Genomic DNA, 21,339 nt, shown 5'->3' on the forward strand with positions numbered 1-21,339 from the left:
ATGATTGGGAGAATGTCATGTGGTCAGATGAAACCAAAATAGAACTTTTTGGTATAAACTCAACTGGTCATGTTTGGAGGAAGAAGAATACTGAGTTGCATCCCAAGAACACCATAACTACTGTGAAGCATGGGGGTGGAAACATCATGCTTTGGGCCTGTTTTTCTGCTAGGGGGACAGGACGATTGATCCGTGTTAAGGAAAGAATGAATGGGGCCATGTATCGTGAGATTTTGAGGCAAAACCTCCTTCCATCAGTGAGAGCTTTGAATGGTTGACCAAATACTTATTTTCCAGCATAATTTACAAATAAATTATTTTAAATTCCTACAATGTGAATTCCTGGATTTTTTTTTCACATTCTGTCTCTCACAGTTGAAGTGTACCTATCATGAAAACTACAGACCTCTGTCATCTTTTTAAGTGGGAGAATTTGCACAATCGGTGGCTGAATAAATACTTTTTTGCCCCTCTGTATATGTATGTATATATATATGGGTATATATAATATATATGGCTCGTTATATAAATACCGTGTCTATAACACACCATATATATATATATATATATATATATATATATATATATATACACACATATGTATGTATATATGTGTATATATACTAATATTATATATATAGCTAGGCACCAGCGCCCCCGCGATCCCAAAGGGAATAAGCGGTAGAAAATGGATTGATGGATGGATATATGTAGATACTTTTATATATATATATATATATATATATACACACACACACATATGTATATACATACATATATATGTATATATCTATATCTATATTTACACACATGTATATATATATCTATATACAGACATACACACATATGTATTTACATATATATATTTACAAACATGTATATATATATATATCTATATACAGATATACACACATATATGTATATACATACACACATATGTATATACGTATATATATACACACGTATATACATACGTATATATATATCTATATATATACATATATATGTGTATATATACATATGTATATATATACACATATGTATGTACATACATATATATATAAATATATATATATATATATATATATACACATATAAATTTATATACATACATATCCATTTTCCAATATCCAAACTGTCTCTAACGTTAGAGGCCAGACATAACTTGTTAAATAAAACCTTGTTGCGGTTGTAATGAATACTCAGGCCTACTACGCTGCGGTATTTTAATGTTGGTCACTATGGTGGTACTTGTAGAGATAGATTTTTCTGTGGTGATGCTTGAAGAGTTTGAGAACCACTGATCTAATATATCCACCCTGAGTTATAGAACAAAAGTATTTCATAATTCATGACATTGAGTCAATTAAGTAACTACATTGCTGCTGACTCAGCACTTTATTCAGTTGGAATACTTAGTACTCTTTATTCAAGATGTCAAAAAAACAATATATTAAGAAAGCAATTGGAGGTTTGTGTGCAATTTAGCAGTTTATTAGGCAGTTGTGTATACAAATGATTTCCAACAATGTCCATTCAGATATACAACCCTCAATCTGATTGGGTCCCTTTACATACCAAACCCCAACCCCTCCCCCCCCCAAAAAAATGTCTTAAAAGCAGTGTCGACAAATTCTACTCCGGTCCGTCAAAAAAGGTCACATTTTCACACCTTTGTCGTTTTCCCCCTACAAAATCAACCATGTAAGCCATGAGTGGCGAGAAAAGTGCCCCCTTTAGAACTAAATGTTTATCCTTAAGGACCGTTTGTCTTTTTCCTTGCTTAAAGAAAAGTGGTTCAGTCAGAAACTTTGTCTGAAATGTCAAAAACTTTTAAAGCTGTCTCTTTATGAAAACAAACAAAAAAAAGGACTTATGAGTTAACTTGGGTATGACAAAAATGATGCCTGTCACTATCAAATGTAAAGAGTCGTTTTGGCAAACAACGAGACAGCCACTGTAGTTTTTGCAGACCGCCTGTAATTTCTGTGAGCTTAAAGTTGGTTTTAAGTTTTTTTTTTTTAACAAACATGCACCTTCCTCATGGTGTGAAAACAGTTGCACAACAGAACGACAGTACTGAGAACGACGGTAAGGCAACCCCAACAGCAGATACGAACCGGACATGAAACGAGACATTTTTTTTGTTTTTTTTGAAACACCGCCGCAGCTCAAAAATAAAACGGGTGACACATTCGTAAGCTTGTCTGGTGTGTTTTTTTTGTTGTTGTTTTTTAATCCATCACCCCCCTAACTTCCCTTTCATTAGAATGATCTACCCGTTTAAAGCCCTCCGACTTTGCAGGAACGTGAGGGAAGTCGGGACGTCTTCTCCCGCTTCTCGTTTAAGCGCCCACGTGGTGGGTTGGCATGACCGAACTGCACGCAGGCAAAAGGCGATTTTGTTTTTCTTCCGACTCTCAATTATAGACGTCATTGTAGTAGCAAAATAAACAAAATACGACATGTAAACAAAACAAAAGCAAAAAAAAAGTAAATCAAGGCGTCATTTTAATAATACGTGACACCGGAAAGAGGATGATATATCTCAGGATATCAAAGACGCTCTCGGATGATTGACGGGCACGAGTGATGTGGATTCAAAAAAGCCGAACACGGCGATACATCCAACACAAGTCCACCTACTTGATAAATATGACGTCTTTATATATATATATATATATATATATATATATATTCATTAAAAAAAATGTCGGGGACAAACAAAGTTAACTCTACAGCGACGAGGACGACAAAAAACAAAGTGTGGTGCTGATGACTACAGGTACATGAACGGGGGGTCATTGCAGTCCAATGACGGCGCCGCCAAACATCCTGATCCCCACCCAGAGCAGCAGGAATTAAAGAAAGTTGTGCAAAAGTGCTTCTTCCTGCGTCCTAAAAGCATCCTCCTCTGCAGCAAACGAAAGAAAAATAACTTGATCTCACTCTTTAGTACTAGAAGCAGTGCCCACTGGTTACAACAGTACAGGGAATTCAGTGTCGTCACTTTGTTTTTGTTTTTTAACTGTTAAATTGATCGGGAAGCAAGCAAAAGGCTTTCCTTGACTCTTGTCAGCTCAACCGTTTTGCGGCGGCCTCGAAATCCCTCACATTCCCTTCCAGCCCAGCGCCGCGTCCCCTCAGCTTCAGGAAGCCTGCATCGGTCCTCAGCCGGGATGAGCCGAGCCGTGAATTGCATGCTTATTGCTATAAAGACACTCGGGAGGAGCAAACAAGGCTATAGCGATTGTTGTGGAATTTTTTTGTTTGTTGTTATTTTTTTATTGTTGCGAGCTATCGTGCGAGCAGCTTGATCAGGTTAGCGCACATCTCAAAGAACTCGATGGTGTGGCTCCCCGGTCGAGGCACTGACGGGACGTCGGCGGCCCCCATGGAGTCGATGGATGAGGTCAGCGAAGACGCGAGCGAGCCCTCCGGGGCCTTGGGCGGCGGCGGCGCCGTGGCGCCGGACTCCGCCCCCTCCGCGTCGTTCTTGATGGTGGTGCGGTAGTTGCCCACCGAGCCAGACCGGAGAGGGGTCGCCGTTCCTGATTTAGTTTCCAACATGTCATCTGAAGGAGACAAACCAATGTGACTTCATTTATTGCTTGACAGGGGTTGACTCTGGAACAGATTACTTCTACAGTATTGGTACCTCCATTTTCTTCACACCCACTTTTTGTATGATAAATAAATGATAAATGGGTTACAGTGTCTCCCCCAGAAAATTTGTTAGTTAAGGTGGTGACTCTCCAGGGCAGGGGTCGGGAACCTTTTTGGCTGAGAGAGCCATGAAAGCCAAATATTTCAAAATGTATTTCCGTGAGAGCCATATCATATTTTTTAACACTGAATACAACTAAATGCGTGCATTTTTAAGTAAGACCAACATTTTTAGAGTATAATAAGTCTCCTATTCTTTTTAATAACATTGTTATTCTGAAGCTAACCAATAATAAATAAAATGTCATGTCTGTTGATCATGTTTTTGTTTGGCCATGTGCTGTTTGTCCTTTGGACTCTTAAGTTCCTGTTTTTTTTCCACTCCCTTGTCTGGTTTCCTTGGTTACTCATTTTGTCCAGCTGTCTCTGGTGGACAAAATGCCCGCTCACCTGCTTCCCGAGCACTAATCAGAAGCAGTATTTAAGCTCGTCTTTGCCAGTCAGTCGCCCTGTGCTGACTTGTTTCATGCCTTGCCATAGTTTCGTGCTTCATGCCATGCCAAGTAAGTTTTGTTTGATTTATGTTCTTAGTCTGTTTATGCGTTAGCTTTGTTCCTTAGCCCGAATTTTTTGGTTAAAATTAAATCATGTTTTTACCTAAAGGCCATGTCTCGAGTAGTCCGTCTGCCTTCCTGGGAGAACAACCCCGTAGCAAACTGCGACCCCCCCCATCGTGACATAAAATACTTCTTACCATTAATGCGACTTCTTGAACAGGTGCGGTAGAAAATGGATGGATGGATTTAAATGCATGAGAATGTTTTTTATTTTGAACATTATTTTTAGCACTGTGAATTCCAGCGTATTTATTCATAATTATTGTGTTAAGCAATGTCAGCTAAGATTTATCTGAGAGCCGGATGCAGTTATCAAAAGAGCCACATCTGGCTCTAGAGCCATAGGTTCCCTACCCCTACTCCAGGGTGAGGGGACTGGGGTATCTCAGCCTGTCGCCATCACGTTTCCACCTCATCGCTGCCACCACAGCCTTGGGGGGGGACAATAGACTACAGACTGTGGTGAAGTAGGCCGGCTTCGTCGCATGAAGAGGCCTAAAACTTTTGGTTGTGTTTTCCGCTCCATTTGCTGAATGACGATATAAAACTCAATATTTTTTCCGTTAAGTAAAAACAAAACAGTCCTAGTTACCTGAGATACTAAAATAATGACTTAAACTGTCAAATTAATGACTTACTGTAAGTAAGCGTTTGAAAAAAAGGGCAACGTGCTGACATACGCTCAACTCATCATGCTTAATTTATTACAGCATTTGGGAAGCCTGTCGTTGATTTTTATTATGTAAATGTTATATTTTTATCAACATGTGATAGCAGGGACCCTGCCATTCAAAAACTAGGCTGCTACATCACTAATGATTAATGTAACTATAGCAGAAAAAAATAGTACAATAGCAATAAGAGAGACTATTCATCCCTGAACACCATGGAGTTCATGTAGGCTTTATGATGCACTTAATGATAATAATATTGGACTAGATTTATATCACGCCTTTCTATTGTTAGATACTCAAAGCGCTCACAGAGAAGTGGGAACCCATCATTCATTCACACCTGGTGGTGGTAAGCTACATCTGTAGCCACAGCTACCCTGGGGTAGACTGACGGAAGCGTGGCTGCCAGTTTGCGCCTACGGCCCCTCCGACCACCACCAATCATTCATTCATCATTCATTCACCAGTGTGAGCGGCACCGGGGGCAAGGGGGAAGTGTACTGCCCAAGGACACAAAGGCAGCGATTTGGATGCCAATAGGTGGGAAGCGAACCTGCAACCCTTAGGTTTCTGGCACGGCCGCTCTACCCACTATGCCATGCCGCCCCAATCACTTACATTATTATATAAACTATCGGAGACAGAAACTCTTCACTTAACATAATCTCCTTTTTTGCTGCTTCAACACTGCTCAATCAACACAGAAAAAGGTAAAATAACTTTTTAATAGTTTAATAATAACTTAGTTGTTAACTGTAGGTCGATAATGCTTGTCTTTCTCTCAGACACGCACGCCCGTACAGTGAGCTAACGATACGCTAAAAGCTAATTAGCCTTCACCTCAGGGACTGCGAGCAAGCTGACCTGCCGCTTATGCTTTTTAGAACGTCAACGGGCTCATAGTGATGTTACTAGTACCGTATTTTTCGGACTATAAGTCGCAGTTGTTTTTCATAGTTTGCGACTCATACTCAGGAGCGACTTATGTGTGAAATTATTAACACATTACCGTAAAATATCAAATAATATTATTTAGCTCATTCACGTAAAAGACTAGACGTATAAGATTTCATAGAATTTATCGATTAGGAGTGACAGTTTGCTTGGTAAACGTATAGTTATAGTTATTTGAATGACTCTTACCATAATATGTTACGTTAACATAGCAGGCACCTTCTCAGTTGGTTATTTATGCCTCATATAACGTACACTTATTCAGCCTGTTTTTCACTATTTTTTATTTATTTTAAATTGCCTTTCAAATGTCTATTCTTGGTTCTGGGTTTTATCAAATAAACTTCCCCAAAAAATGCGACTTACACTTCAGTGCGACTTATATGCGATATGTTTTTTTCCTACTTTATTATGCATTTTCGGAAGGTGCGAGTTATACTCCAGTGCGACTTATATACGGTATGTTTTTTTCCTACTTTATTATGCATTTTCGGAAAGTGCGACTTATACTCCGGAGCGACTTATACTCCGAAAAATAAGGTAATTTTACTTTCCGAAACCGATACGGATAATTTTTTGATATTACATTTTAAAGCATTTATCGGCCGATATTATCGGACATCTCTGTTAAAAACGCTCCCACAAAGTAGCAGTGTGGCTGAAGTTACATTAGACGTTAAAATTAGAAAATAAACAGTTATATCGTACGATAGACATTTTTATAGCGGACGATTCGTGCCACTATATACAGCAGGGCTCTTCAACTGACGGCCCGGGAATGATACCAGACCGGGCCCTTGAGTTTGGTTAAACATTTATAAGGGTCTAAATAACTTTGCGTCAGATTGGGGCGGTATAGCTCGGTTGGTAGAGCGGCCGTGCCAGCAACTTGAGGGTTGCAGGTTCGATCCCCGCTTCCGCCATCCTAGTCACTGCCGTTGTGTCCTTGGGCAAGACACTTTACCCACCTGCTCCCGGTGCCACCCACACTGGTTTAAATGTAACTTAGATATTGGGTTTCACTATGTAAAGCGCTTTGAGTCACTAGAGAAAAAGCACTATATGAATATAATTCACACTTAATTCACATTTCCAAAAATACAAAATCACTGTCAACTAAAAGATTTTTGACTAGCCTCTTTGCATAAGGTTTGGCAGACCCCTGCATTGACATTTTACACTCCTGCATCCTCTACTTGTGTTCTGCATAGGTTTTCTGAAATGTGTAACTCTGATAAAAAACAAAAAGAGACCAAAAGCAAATGTCCAAGGCTTCTCATAACAAGAGCAATAGTGAAGGCTCCTTGCATAATTTAGGTGAAAAGCCCTGACTTACAGGATATTGCAGTAACGACCAGCACTTTATTACTAATCTCTTGGAACAGATCACTAAAAGACTAAAAACGAGAGCAGACTGTGTTGCACTGGACTTTTTTATAAACTCAGCTATGCCCATAAAACTAGAAGCAGGGCACAAAAGCTTGGCCGAGGCTTTGAGTTATACGACTTTGCCCCTGTGAGTCACAACGTCTCGTATTTTTATTGAAGGTTCTGCTGGGCGCCGCGGGCTGTAAATGCTAACCTGCGTCAATCATTTATCAAGTCTGCACATTACCACTGTTGGAAGGCGGTACGTCGGCAACTTTCTGGACGTTGAAGGAGGCAGGTTTAAGTTAATGAGACAATTTGAAGAATGTAGTTAAGGAAACATTGTGTATATGTGCTCACAGGAGTCAATATGATCCCAAGTAGGGCTGGGCGATATATCGATATACTCAATGTATCGCGGTTTGTCTCTGTGCGATGTACAAAATGACTACATCGTGATATTCGAGTATACGTTCTCACGCAGTTGCTTTTAGCTGCGGGCATTACACTACAGGCTCTTCTCACATTTTCTTGTCTCTCCTTCTCACAGACAGCAATCGCGCCTTCTCACATACGTCACATACCTATACGCCCTCGCAGAGCAGAGAGGTAGCAGCATGGGTAACGTTAGCTGCGGTGCTAGCGGAGTCGTGCGAGTGGTAATACGGGAAAAAGCAGGTGCGAATCTGGTAACATATGAAGGAAGAATTAATTCCCAAGAAAAACGGCAGGGGGTTACATCGTCTGGCGGTGGTTTGGCTTCAAGCGGGAAGATGTCGAACAGACAACTGGAATTTGTCAAGTGTGGGGCAAAAGCGTTGCTACAAACAGTAGCATCACTGCTACTTTGTCTTGTTATATTCTTATTTTACTGTTATATTGTTATTCCCATTGTTGCTTTTTATTTTTTTATCCTTTTTGTAATATTTCTCTATTTTGTTTCCTTTTAAACCCCCATTATTTACTTTTTATTTATTTTTTTTTTTTTTTAAATTGGTCTCAACTCTGTACACTGCTGCTGGAATTTTAATTTTCCTGAAGGAACTTTCCTGAAGGAATCAATAAAGTACTATCTATCTATCTATCTATCTATCTATCTATCTATCTAATATGTAGCATCATTTGAAATATCAATCAATGTTTACTTATATAGCCCTAAATCACTAGTGTCTCAAAGGGCTGCACAAACCACAGCACAAACCCCTACGACATCCTCGGTAGGCCCACATAAGGGCAAGGAAAACTCACACTCTAGGGGACCGAAAGCAATGGATGTCGAGCAAGTCTAACATGAAACTGTGAAAGTTCAATCCATAGTGGCTCCAACATCACCCGCTAGAGAATGAAGAGTGCTTGAAACTCCGCATGTCAACATCTTGGCCGGTGCCACACCCAACAAAATGCCGAGGCAAACATTTCCAGATCTACGCCGTATGAAAAAAAATTGTCAACAACAAAAGTAGATAACGTCCGCAGTAACCTACCACATAGCGAAGGACGAACACTATTTGATTTCCTATTAGGCAGCTCATTTTCGTTTGACAGTTAATGAAATATCTTGTGTGACATCATGCACAAAAGTGCACTTTATTTGTTTTAAATCCTTGTAGTGGCGTTCTGTACAAAATGTGCACTTTTGTGCATGAGCAGTATAGCTTGGTTGGTAGAGTGGCCGTGCCAGCAACTTGGGGGTTGCAGGTTCGATTCCCACTTCCGCCATCCTAGTCGCTGCCGTTGTGTCATTGGGCAAGACACTTTACCCACCTGCTCCCAGTGCCACCCACACTGGTTTAAATGTCGTGCGAGTGGTAACACGGGAAAAAGCAGGTGCGAATCTGGTAACAAATGAAGGAAAAATTAATTCCCAAGAAAAACGGCAGGGGGTTACATCGTCTGGCGGTGGTTTGGCTTCAAGCGGGAAGATGTCGAACAGACAACTGGAATTTGTCAAGTGTGGGGCAAAAGCGTTGCTACAAAAAGTAGCATTACTGCTACTTTGTCTTGTTATATTCTTATTTTACTGTTATATTGTTATTCCCATTGTTGCTTTTTATTTTTTTATTATTTTTGTAATATTTCTCTATTTTGTTTCCTTTTAAACCCCCATTATTTACTTTTTTTTTTTTTTTTTAATTGGTCTCAACTCTGTACACTGCTGCTGGAATTTTAATTTTCCTGAAGGAACTCTCCTGAAGGAATCTATAAAGTACTATCTATCTATCTATCTATCTATCCATCTATCTATCTAATATGTAGCATCATTTGAAATATCAATCAATGTTTACTTATATAGCCCTAAATCACTAGTGTCTCAAAGGGCTGCACAAACCACAGCACAAACCCCTACGACATCCTCGGTAGGCCCACATAAGGGCAAGGAAAACTCACACTCTAGGGGACCGAAAGCAATGGATGTCGAGCAAGTCTAACATGAAACTGTGAAAGTTCAATCCATAGTGGCTCCAACATCACCCGCTAGAGAATGAAGAGTGCTTGAAACTCCGCATGTCAACATCTTGGCCGGTGCCACACCCAACAAAATGCCGAGGCAAACATTTCCAGATCTGCGCCGTATGAAAAAAAATTGTCAACAAGAAAAGTAGATAACGTCCGCAGTAACCTACCACATACCGAAGGACGAACACTATTTGATTTCCTATTACGCAGCTCATTTTTGTTTGACAGTTAATGAAATATCTTGTGTGACATCATGCACAAAAGTGCACTTTATTTGTTTTAAATCATTGTAGTGGCGTTCTGTACAAAATGTGCAGTTTTGTGCATGAGCGGTATAGCTTGGTTGGTAGAGTAGCCGTGCCAGCAACTTGGGGGTTGCAGGTTCGATTCCCACTTCCGCCATCCTAGTTACTGCCGTTGTGTCCTTGGGCAATACACTTTACCCACCTGCTCCCAGTGCCACCCACACTGGTTTAAATGTAACTTAGATATTGGGTTTCACTATGTAAAGCGCTTTGAGTCACTAGAGAAAAGCGCTATATAAATATAATTCACTTCACTTCACTTCACACTTTAATTTAGTGTTGTTTTGATATGCCATCTTAGCAAAATCATGCACACAAGTGCACTAAGAGCTTGTTTTAAAATGTCTCTGACAATCTTGCACTTTCTGTTTGGAAATGACATGAATGTTTGTGCCACTGCTTAAAAACTGTTTTATAAATACACTTTTGGTCAATTGACTTTCCTCTCTGCATGAAAGTTTAAACTGAGCCTATATTAATGCAGTATGAAGAAGAATGTTTTAATGTAGACACATAGAATCCTCATACTGCTGTGATTATATGTATCAAGTGTTCATTCAAGACTAAGGCAAAATATGGAGATATATATCCTGTATTGCGATATGGCCTAAAAATATTGAGTTATTAAAGAAAGGCCATATCTGTGTATTACATTAACACTGCTGGCATTCCCACGCTATTATTAATCATCCGCAACAGACGACATTGATCGTGCCATTCCTACGTACCGTCTATGCTACGGAAGTCGAGGAGGTAGGTTCGGCTGTCCACTTGGTAGAGTTGAAGGCTCATCTTGGTTTGCATGCTCGTCACTGGGTTTTTCCTTCTCACGCGTAAATAATAGGGATTCACCACCTGACAGCATTAAAAAAAAAAGGGTTAAAAAACATCAAATAAAACAAACACAACTATATTTAAATCAGTGTTACTTAACCAAAGGGCCTGGGACGCAAAAAATATCTGTTTTTTAGCTGTGGTCCGTATGGGCCTTAGCGGTATTCAGTTCTAGTACATTTGTCCACCACTTCTAGACATAAATGGGTTGTACTTGTATAGCGCTTTTCTACCTTCAAGGTACTCAAAGCGCTTTGACATTACTTCCACATTTACCCATTCACACACACATTCACACACCGATGGAGGGAGCTGCCATGCAAGGCGCCAACCAGCACCCATCAGGAGCAAGGGTGAAGTGTCTTGCTCAGGACACAACGGACGTGACGAGGTTGGTACTAGGTGGGATTTGAATAAGGACATGTCCAACAAAGGAAGTCTGGAGCTTAAGTCATTCCTGTTTCTTCAGCGCAAAAAAGTGATGAGCTGCATTTTCATGTGAACTTTATTTAGGTGACATATTGATAATTAATTTAGTATACATAGATTTTAGCACAACATAATTGCATGCAAATACATTTTTTGTCTGTTATAGTATGTAGTAGGGCTGGGCAATAAGGACAAAAAAAGTATATCTCGATATATTTTTACTTAAACTCGATATTCGATACATATATAGATATACTGTGTGGAAGTCTGGGGGAATAATTATAAAAGCTCATTAAACTCAATAACTATACTTCAGAAAAGAGCTGTACGCATAATCAACAAGGTTGGATATCTGGACCATACTTATTCACTATTCTTACAGTCAAGAATATTGAAATGATATTATTTTGTATCAAACTGCACAAATAATGTATAAAGCCAAAATAAATAAACTCCCAGGAAGCGTTCGAAAATCGTTCAGCACACGAGAGGGGGATTATGATTTAGATATTGGGTTTCACTATGTAAAGCGCTTTGAGTCACTAGAGAAAAAGCGCTATATAAATATAACTCACTTCACTTCATTTAAGGGGAAATTTTAATTTCAAAATGCTTAGTTGTAGAACGACCATCAAAAGTTTTTGTATTTCAATCTGTGGAGTGAAACTATGGAATGGTTTGAATGTGGAGTTGAAGCAATGTCCAAACATAAACCAGTTTAAAAAGAAGTATAGGTACATGGTATTCCAGAGGTACAGAGATGAAGAAGGGCTTTGATATTGGGTTTCTTGTGTTACAAAAGAGTTAGGGGCTGCCCATTGAGGCACTTGTACCGCTGTTTTTTTCATACTATTTCCATGAGCACTTGTGGTAACGGTGTGGCTATGTATGTGTGTAGTGTGCATATGTATGTATATATTTATCATTTATGTATATACAAGTTCATTAAGTTTGTACATAGAGTGAACAAGGAAGTTCGAGCTCAGAGTAATTTATGATTTAAAGAAAAGGGGTGGGATTAAAAAAGTCTATACTTCTTCTCACTCATTTTCAAATATGTAAAAAAAAAAAAAAAAAAGTCGAATGCTAATTTGTTTTTGTTTTTTTTCCATTGTTTTCATTTTGTTAAAATAGCCGTTAAGGCTATAGCACTGTATTGGATCATGCTTGCTCTTGTTTTTTTTTTTTTTGCATATTTGAAATAAAAAAAATATATCAATATCAATATATTTTCCGGTGAAAGCACACATATTAATATATTCGTTTTTGAGCGAGATTCACTGAAATTGAAGTGAATGACAACTGTGCTGGCACTTTTATTAACCCAGTTTGGCTTCAATCGGGAATATTTTCAACATTTCTGCTGCAAAAGCGTTGCTACAAAAAGTAGCAGCACCGCTAATGTAGCATCATTTGAAAACTCACCCGCTGGAAAATGAGTGCTTGAAACTCTGCGTCAACATCTTCGTTCGGTGTCACACCAACAAAATGCCGAAGCAACCGTTTCCACTAGGGATGCACCGAAATGAAAATTTGTGGCCGAAGCCGAATAACATTTAAAAGCTTGGCCGAAGGCCGAATACTGAATACCGAATAATGAATGCAGTTTTTCACAATTTTTTTTTATATTGCATAAATAGCCTACAATAAATTTTTAGACATGTTTTTTAAATAAAAGTACATTTTTATTGAATATTGACATTTTTTTAATATTCCAGTAGCCTTTGCTTTTCAAAAAAAGCACAACGTTTTTCATTTATATTAGGCCTTAAAACAAAACATGCATTCCAAAAAAAAAAAAAAAAAAAGTGCATTAAAGTGGATAAACCCACAACAAATGAATTATTGTCCTTTTGGCAAAAGTCTGCTTAGCCACAGTAGATAGACTAATAATGTAAACAGAAGGTTGAAGTAAATCTTAATTAAGTGTGTGCTTGTAACTAGGGATGTCCCGAGCCAATATTGATATCGGAAATCGGTCCGATATTAGCCAAAAAAGTGAATATCGGATTTTATCGGACTGAATCTAAAAACTCCGATATAAGCGCTCCGATATAAGCTGTCCATTTGCCGCTGCAGCACTTCTATAATAGGTGACTGGTTTGATCACACTCCAACACAGTAATTAACATTGGTGGCGGCCGCGGAAGAAGAGCGTCTCTGATCCAGCATGCACAGCCCACGTGATCACAACAACGACAACGCGTGTGCTCAGCAAAGTGTAGTGATGTCGGCTGTGTAGAAGTATTTTAACTCACAGCATGCCGAAATGCTTATCTTCTTAAAAAAAAATCTCCACATTATGCTCGGACTGCAGAAAGCGGAGAAGGAGGAGGAGGAGGAGTAGTAAGGGTAGTCAGCACTGACTGATTATTATTTGTTTTATGCTCTTGTTATTAGAGTGATATGTTTATTGTGTTTACACTATTCTTCAGTGAAGACTAAGAGTAATTACTACATTGTTTTGGGCATAGTCAGTCAGTGAAACTGGAGCTGTGAACTCTTAATTTAGAGCAGTTGGACAGTGGACAATATTGTGTTGTTTTTGTGGTTTTTGTCCCTGCCCACAGTTGTTTCCAACATATGCTGACAGTAAAAAAATAACTGAAGTGAACTTGAATTGTTTGCACTTTAAAACGTTTTTTGTTTTTTTTATTGGATTTATTTAGGTTATTTTTCAGGGTCTTCTAATTTATTTTTAATTTATTCTTTTCAATTGTATAATTATGTTGGTATTAGTGGTTATTTTGCACTTTAAATATAACATTTTGTTTTTATTGGATTTGTTGAGGTAATACTCTTACGTTGAAGGTTAAAATTTATGTAACCAATTGGTTAATAATAAATGGGTCAGTTTTTCCTATACCTACTCTTGCTGACTATTGTTTTCTGTTTTAACACTACAAAATCAGTAACAGTAACATCACTTTATCAAGCCTTTTCTAACATTCTACAAAACAAAATAAGGAATAAATATATGTATGATTCGTGCCTATATCGTATCGTATTGATATCGGTATCGGCAAATACTCAAGGCTACAATATCGGTATCGTATCGGAAGTGAAAAAGTTGTATCGGGACATCCCTACTTGTAACCTCATACACTTATACAGGTAGCCTACACAACAGGCTAAAAATGTGTTTAAACAGCACACACACAATGTAAAGAGCACACATCAGAGAAATACCGTCTGCTCGGTATCGTGTAACGGGGCTCAATGTGCTCCATGAGTCTCCGAAAGCCAGTGTCTTCCACAACACTAAATGGTTGTTCATCCAAAGTCATAAACTCCATTACTTTCTTTGTAATTCCGTTTGCTTTGGCACTGTCAGTCGCAACCTTTTTCGCCCTCTCAAAGACGTCGGCCACAAGGCACCTCCTCGAGACAAATTGGCTGAACATTCGTTGCAAACTGCAATACTTTTGTCACTTTCCGACACTTTAAAATATCTCCACACTGCTGACATTTTTCCGAAGGCGCCTGGTTACAACGTCACCCTGTCACTGCACGTTGGTTGATTGCGTCACCGCCTCAAAAAATTGCGTCATTGCGTCACACGCCACTATTCGGCCTTGCATTTAACTCATTCCACCGAAGGCCGAATGTGGCTTTTTTTTGCTATATTCGGCCGAATATAATCGGTTACCGATTAATCGGTGCATCCCTAATTTCCACATCAACACCGTATGAAAAAAAAAAAAATGTCAACAACAGAGGGAGATAACTTCCGCAGTAACCTACCAGATAGGAAGGACATACACTATTTGATTTCCTATTATGCAGCTCATTTTTATTTGACAGTTATTGAAATATCTTGTGTGACATCATGCACAAAAGTGCACTTTATTTAAAGTTAAAGTACCAATGATTGTCACACACATACTAGATGTGGCAAAATTATTCTCTGCATTTGACCCATCACCCTTGATCACCCCCCCTGAGAGGTGAGGGGAGCAGTGGGCAGCAGCGGTGCCGCGCCCGGGAATCATTTATAGTGATCAACCCCCAATTCCAACCCTTGATGCCAAGCAGGGAGGTAATGGGTCCCATTTTTATAGTCTTTGGTATGACTCGGCCGGGATTTGAACTCACTGTTTTAAATATTATAGTGGCATTTTAATTTAGTGTTGTTTTGATATGTCATCTTGGTGACATATTGCACAAAAGTGCACTCATAGCTTGTTTTAAAATGTCTCTGACAATCTTTCTGTTTTGGAAATGACATGAATGTTTGTGCCACTGCTTAATAACTGTTTAATAAATACACTTTTGGTAAGTTTACTTAGTTATGATTTCCCTCTCTGCATGAAAGTTTAAAAAGAGCATATATTAATGCAGTATGAAGAAGAATGTTTTAATGTAGACACATAGAATCATCATACTGCTGTGATTATATGCATCAAGTTTTCATTCAAGGCTTAGGCAAAATATGGAAATATATATCGTGTATCATGATATGGCCTAAAAATATCGAGATATTAACAAAAGGCCATATCACCCAGCCCTACCCTGACCTAAGTCTAAGGTTTGTGTGTATGCTTGATGATTTTTTGCTTGTTTGATGATTTTTGTTTGGTTTTGTATTGTGTAACTATATTTTTATGGTAATTATTATTCTGTAACTCTAAATTGTTTGCTTATTGATGCTTTTATTTGCTTCTGTATTGTGTACCGTATTTTTCGGACTATAAGCCGCAGTTTTTGTTGTTGTTTGGCCGGGGGTGCGACTTATACCCAGGAGCGATTTATGTGTGAAATTATTAACACATTACCATAAAATATGAAATAATATTATTTAGCTTATTCATGTAAGAGACTAGACGTATAAGATTTCATGGGATTTATCGATTAGGAGTGACATATTGTTTGGTAAACGTATAGCATGTTCTATATGTTATAGTTATTTGAATGACTCTTACCATAATATGTTACGTTAACATACCAGGCACTTTCTCAGTTGGTTATTTATGCCTCATATAACGTACACTTATTCAGCCTGTTGTTCACAATTCTTTATTTATTTTAAATTGCCTTTCAAATGTCTATTCTTGGTGTTGGATTTTATCAAATACATTTCCCCCAGAAATACGACTTATACTCCAGTGCGACTTATACATGTTGTTTTCCATCTTTATTATGCATTTTCGGCAGGTACGACTTATACTCTGAAAAATATGGTAGTTATAATTATATGGTTTTACTTGTAATTGTATTGAGTTTGTGGACCCCAGGAAGACTGGCGGGTTGTTGTGGCAACCAGCTAATAGGGATCCTTAATAAAAATCTTGAGGTTAAGTTTATTTGGAACATGCATGCAGACAACATGATACATCACAATTTCCAGTTTCTCTTTTCAACATGTTCGAAAAGGAGTAGGAAGAAGCAGAGCTTATTTAATTTTACCCATTTTCTTTTACATAACAGTTGCTAAAACTTTTGTTCACTTCCTGTTCTCAATGTAATCACAATATACCCCATAAGTAATCTCAATAAAAATAAATAAATAAATAATTGGTGAAGTAAGTTTTAGTCCAAACGATGAGATAAGTAAGATTATTTTGAGAATGAAAGAAAGAATGGGTGAATAAATTCAGAATGTTTATCATGGTTCTTTTTTTTTGTATTTTGTAAACACTTGAAGTTTGAAGAGTTTCTTGAAGTGTATGATATTAGTACATTGTTTGATTGCTTTGCTTAATCCGTTCCATAATTTAATTCCACATACTGATATACTGAAGGTCTTAAGTGTTGTACGTGCGTACAAATGTTTTAAAATTCATTTTTCTCTAAGATTATATTTCTCCTCTTTTGTTGAGAAGAATTGTTGTATATGCTTGGGTAGCCGGTTATAGTTTGCTTTGTGTATAATTTTAGCTGTTTGCAATTTCACTATGTCGTGGAATTTCAGTATCTTTGATTCAATAAATAAAATGTTTGTATGTTCTCTATATCCAACATTATGTATTATTCTAACTGATCTTTTTTGTAACACTGGTAGTGAATGAAATGTACTTTTGTAATAATTTCCCCATATTTCTACACAGTAACTCAGATATGGTAACACTGGTGAGCAGTAGAGAATATGAAGTGATTTTTGGTCTAGAAGAGGGGTGTCAAACTCAAATACAGAGTGGGCCAACATTTAAAACTGAACAAAGCGGCGGGCCAAGGTTGAACAAATTAACCTTTTAATAGGGACCCAAAAACGTTTTGCATTGAATATTGAACAAGCAAGGCTTATATAACTTTATAGTGACATGCAAACTCGAGTTTCAAATAATAATAATAATAAAAATTTCAATGGCGTATCAAATACAATTTAAATAAAATTTTAATGCCTCTTTTCTATTTGCAGCCTTCTCAGGTAAATATCAAAATAAACGTTTTTCACAGGCTAAAAATAAATTTGAAAATAAAATAACAATAATGAATGAATCAAACATTCAAGTCTTGAAGTAGCAAGAGAAAGTGCACAAATAAAACGTTAATTATTGCTCAGTTTGCTTAGCTGATTTGCTTTAACACTAAATATGGAAAAAGCAACACTTATACATGCAAAATCTTAATAGTGGTGGTAGCGGAGGGTGTATATTGTAGCGTCCCGGAAGAGTTAATGCTGCAAGGGGTTCTGGGTATTTTGTTTATGTTGTGTTACGGTGCGGATGTTCTCCCGAAATGTGTTTGTCATTCTTGTGTGGTGTGGGTCCACAGTGTGGCGCATATTTGTAACAGTGTTAAAGTTGTTTATACGGCCACCCTCAGTGTGACCTGTATGGTTGTTGACTAAGTATGCCTTTCATTCACTCATGTGTGTGTTTGAAAGCCGCATATATTATGTGATTAGGCCGGCACGTTGTTTGTATGGAGTAAAAGCGGACGTGACAACAGGTTGTACAGAACGCTTTAAGGCAGGGCCTTTAAGGCACGCCCCCAATATTGTTGTCCGGGTGGAAATCGGTTGAAATTCGGGAGAATGGTTTCCTCGGAGATACTCGAGAGGGGCACTGAAATCCGGGAGTCTCCCGGGAAAATCGGGAGGGTTGGCAAGTATGAGTATTAGCGCTGAATGCGGTTGTATAATACCGGCGGGCCAGTACTTATGTTAATTTGATATTGCCTCAGTCCAGAGTTTGACACCCATGGTCTAGAACATATTTGGCTTTATTCATTATTGACATGTTTCTTGCTACTTTATGTTGTATACTTTTTACATGAGATTTCCAGTTCAATTTATCATCAATCATTATACCTAAAATCTTCAGTATTTGGTTGAAGTATTTTAACACCCTACAAGGAGTTTGTTGATATTTAGAATCCAACCATACGAGGTGCGTTCAAGTTGCACAGAACTTGAGTCACACGTGACAAGATTTGAAAGAGCACTTTGAGAAATGTATCAGGTTGGGACAGAGCGAGCTCACCTTCCACTCGTAGTCCAGCAGTTTCATGGCACGGCACACCTCGGTCATGATGTCGTTGGGGCGACTCTGGCTGCGGATGCCAAGGTGCCACTTGGCCCGCCGCACGCCCTGGTGCTTGGACTTCTGGGGATTCAGCTCGTCCAGCGTGTGGCGAGGCCGCGGCGGCGTCTCGGCCACCAGGAAGGGCACGCGCTCGGGGTGGGGCTTGACGACGGAGGACAGGGCCGCGCTGGACGTCGACGACAGGTGTTGGTCGTCCAGAAAGGAGTCAGGGGGGCTGGAGGCCAGGTAGAAGTCTTTGGCCTCGTTCATGATGCGGCGATTGTCGATGATGAGGTGGTAGGCCACGGCCAGCGGGTCCTGGTGGTTGCGGCTGTAGATGCAGGCCAGCACCTCCTCCTCGGTGCACTCAAACTTCTCACACACCTCCTTCAAGGCCTCGTCGTCGATCATGTTGTTGCTGTAGGACGGGTCCTCAGGGAACAAGTACTTGGGCAGGTCCTGTTTGAACCAGTCGTCCTCTCTGTTGGGGGTTGACATCAAAGTAGGTTTGTTAAAGGGGAACATTATCACAATTTCAAAAGGGTTAAAAACAATAAAAATCAGTTCCCAGTGGCTTGTTGTATTTTTTGAAGTTTTTTTCAAAATTGTACCGGTCTCGGAATATCCCTAAATAAAGCTTTAAATTGCCTTATTTTCGGCTCTCTGCGAAGACACTGGCCATTTCCCTGTGACGTCACACAGTGCTGCCAATGTAAACAAACAATGGGAATACCACAGCAAGATATAGTGACATTAGCTCGGATTCAAACTCGGATTTCAGCGACTTAAGCGATTCAACAGATTACGCATGTATTGAAACAGATGGTTGGAGTATGAAAGTATTGAAGAAGAAACTGAAGCTATTGAGCAAATAGCTATTGACGCTATTCAAAGCCATAGCATGGCCGAATAGCTGCGTTAGCATCGCCGGTAAAATGTGCGGACCAAACGATCAGGACTTTCGCATCTTTTGACACTGGAGCAACTTAAATCCGTCGATTGGTAAGTGTTTTTTTCGCATTAAATGTGGGTGGAAGGAAACGTAATATAGTTGCAAATGCATCTGCAGGTTATCCATACATCTTTGTGCCATGTCTGCTTTAGCACCGCCGGTAAATAGCATGTTAGCATCGATTAGCTGGCAGTCAACATCAACAAAACTCCCCTTTGTGATTTCGTTGACTATCGTTGCAAATGCATCTGCAGGTTATCCATACATCTCTGTGCCATGTCTGCCTTAGCATCGCCGGTAAAATGTGGAGACACTCCAGCACATTCAATAGGGGTCTGGCGGCAGACACTTTCGCATCTTCGGGCCAGTGGTGCAACTTGAATCCCTCCCTGTTAGTGTTGTTACACCCTCCGACAACACACCGACGAGGCATGATGTCTCCAAGGTTCCAAAAAATAGTCAAAAAAACGGAAAATAACAGAGCTGAGACCCGGTGTTTGTAATGTGTTGAAAATGAAAATGGTGGGTGTGTTACCTCGGCGACGTCACATTCTGACGTCATCGCCTCCAGCGCGATAAACAGAAAGGCGTTTAATTCGCCAAAATTCACCCATTTAGAGTTCGGAAATCGGTTAAAAAAATAGATGGTCTTTTTTCTGCACAATCAAGGTATATATTGACGCTTACATAGGTCTGGTGATAATGTTCCCCTTTAAACAATAGGAAAATGGCACATCATTGTTATCGTGGGCCAAAAAAATTATTGTTTTCATTATTGTCGTGGTTGCGATGAATGTGCTCAAAATGTACATATACACACACTGACGTTAAAGTACCAATGGTTGTCACACACACACTAGGTGTGGTAAAATTTGTCTTCTGCATTTGACGCATCTCCTTGTTCACCCCCGGGGAGGTGAGGAGAGCAGTGAGCAGCAGCGGTGGCCGCCCCCGGGGATCATTTTTGGTTATCTAACCCCCAATTCCAACCCTTGATGTGAAGTGCCAAGTAGGGAGGTAATGGGTCCCATTTTTATACTCTTTTGTGGGGTTTGAACTCACAACCTACCGATCTTAGGGTGGACACCCTAACCACTAGGCCACTGAAGTGATTTTTTTGTGTATTATTCTTAAAATTGACGTACTGATGGCAAATCCATTATTTTGAATGTTTTGTTGTTCTTCTGCTTTATTGATTAGTGTTTCAGTCATAGAATCTGTGGTTTGCAATCATGTGACCTAGAAGCGCATCCGACCATTTCTGGGTTTCAGGCGATGGTCTTGAGCCCCATTAGGCTACTATTTATTTAACTAAATCGGGTGTATTTTGAAAGGTTTAGAGTAGAGATGTCCGATAATGGCTTTTTTGCCGATATCCGATATTGTCCAACTCTTAATTATCGATTCCGATATCAACATATACCAATATATACAGTCGTGGAATTAACACACTATTATGCCTAATTTTGTTGCGATGCCCCGTTGGATGCATTAAATAATATAACTTTAACATAAATTGATTAACGTGGACCCCGACTTAAACAAGTTGAAAAACTTATTCGGGTGTTACCATTTAGTGGTCAATTGTACGGAATATGTACTGGACTGTGCAATCTA

At 39.1% G+C, this 21,339-nt stretch overlaps 1 protein-coding gene across 1 annotated transcript in view; it reads right to left on the reverse strand.

Annotated features, from left to right (window-relative positions):
• Positions 1-1,952: 1,952 nt before the first annotated feature.
• Positions 1,953-21,339, reverse strand: part of LOC133557504 (5'-AMP-activated protein kinase catalytic subunit alpha-1) — a 39,586-nt gene continuing 20,199 nt past the window's right edge. The window contains exons 7-9 of the mRNA XM_061907983.1: positions 18,729-19,251; positions 10,770-10,896; positions 1,953-3,575 (exon numbers count right to left, since the gene is read on the reverse strand). Coding sequence (XP_061763967.1) covers positions 3,298-3,575; positions 10,770-10,896; positions 18,729-19,251 — 928 coding nt within the window. The 3' untranslated portion in view covers positions 1,953-3,297. The remainder of the gene's footprint in view (positions 3,576-10,769; positions 10,897-18,728; positions 19,252-21,339) is intronic.

This window comes from Nerophis ophidion, linkage group LG08 (assembly GCF_033978795.1).
Source record: "Nerophis ophidion isolate RoL-2023_Sa linkage group LG08, RoL_Noph_v1.0, whole genome shotgun sequence".
NCBI classification, from domain to species: Eukaryota; Metazoa; Chordata; class Actinopteri; order Syngnathiformes; family Syngnathidae; genus Nerophis; species Nerophis ophidion.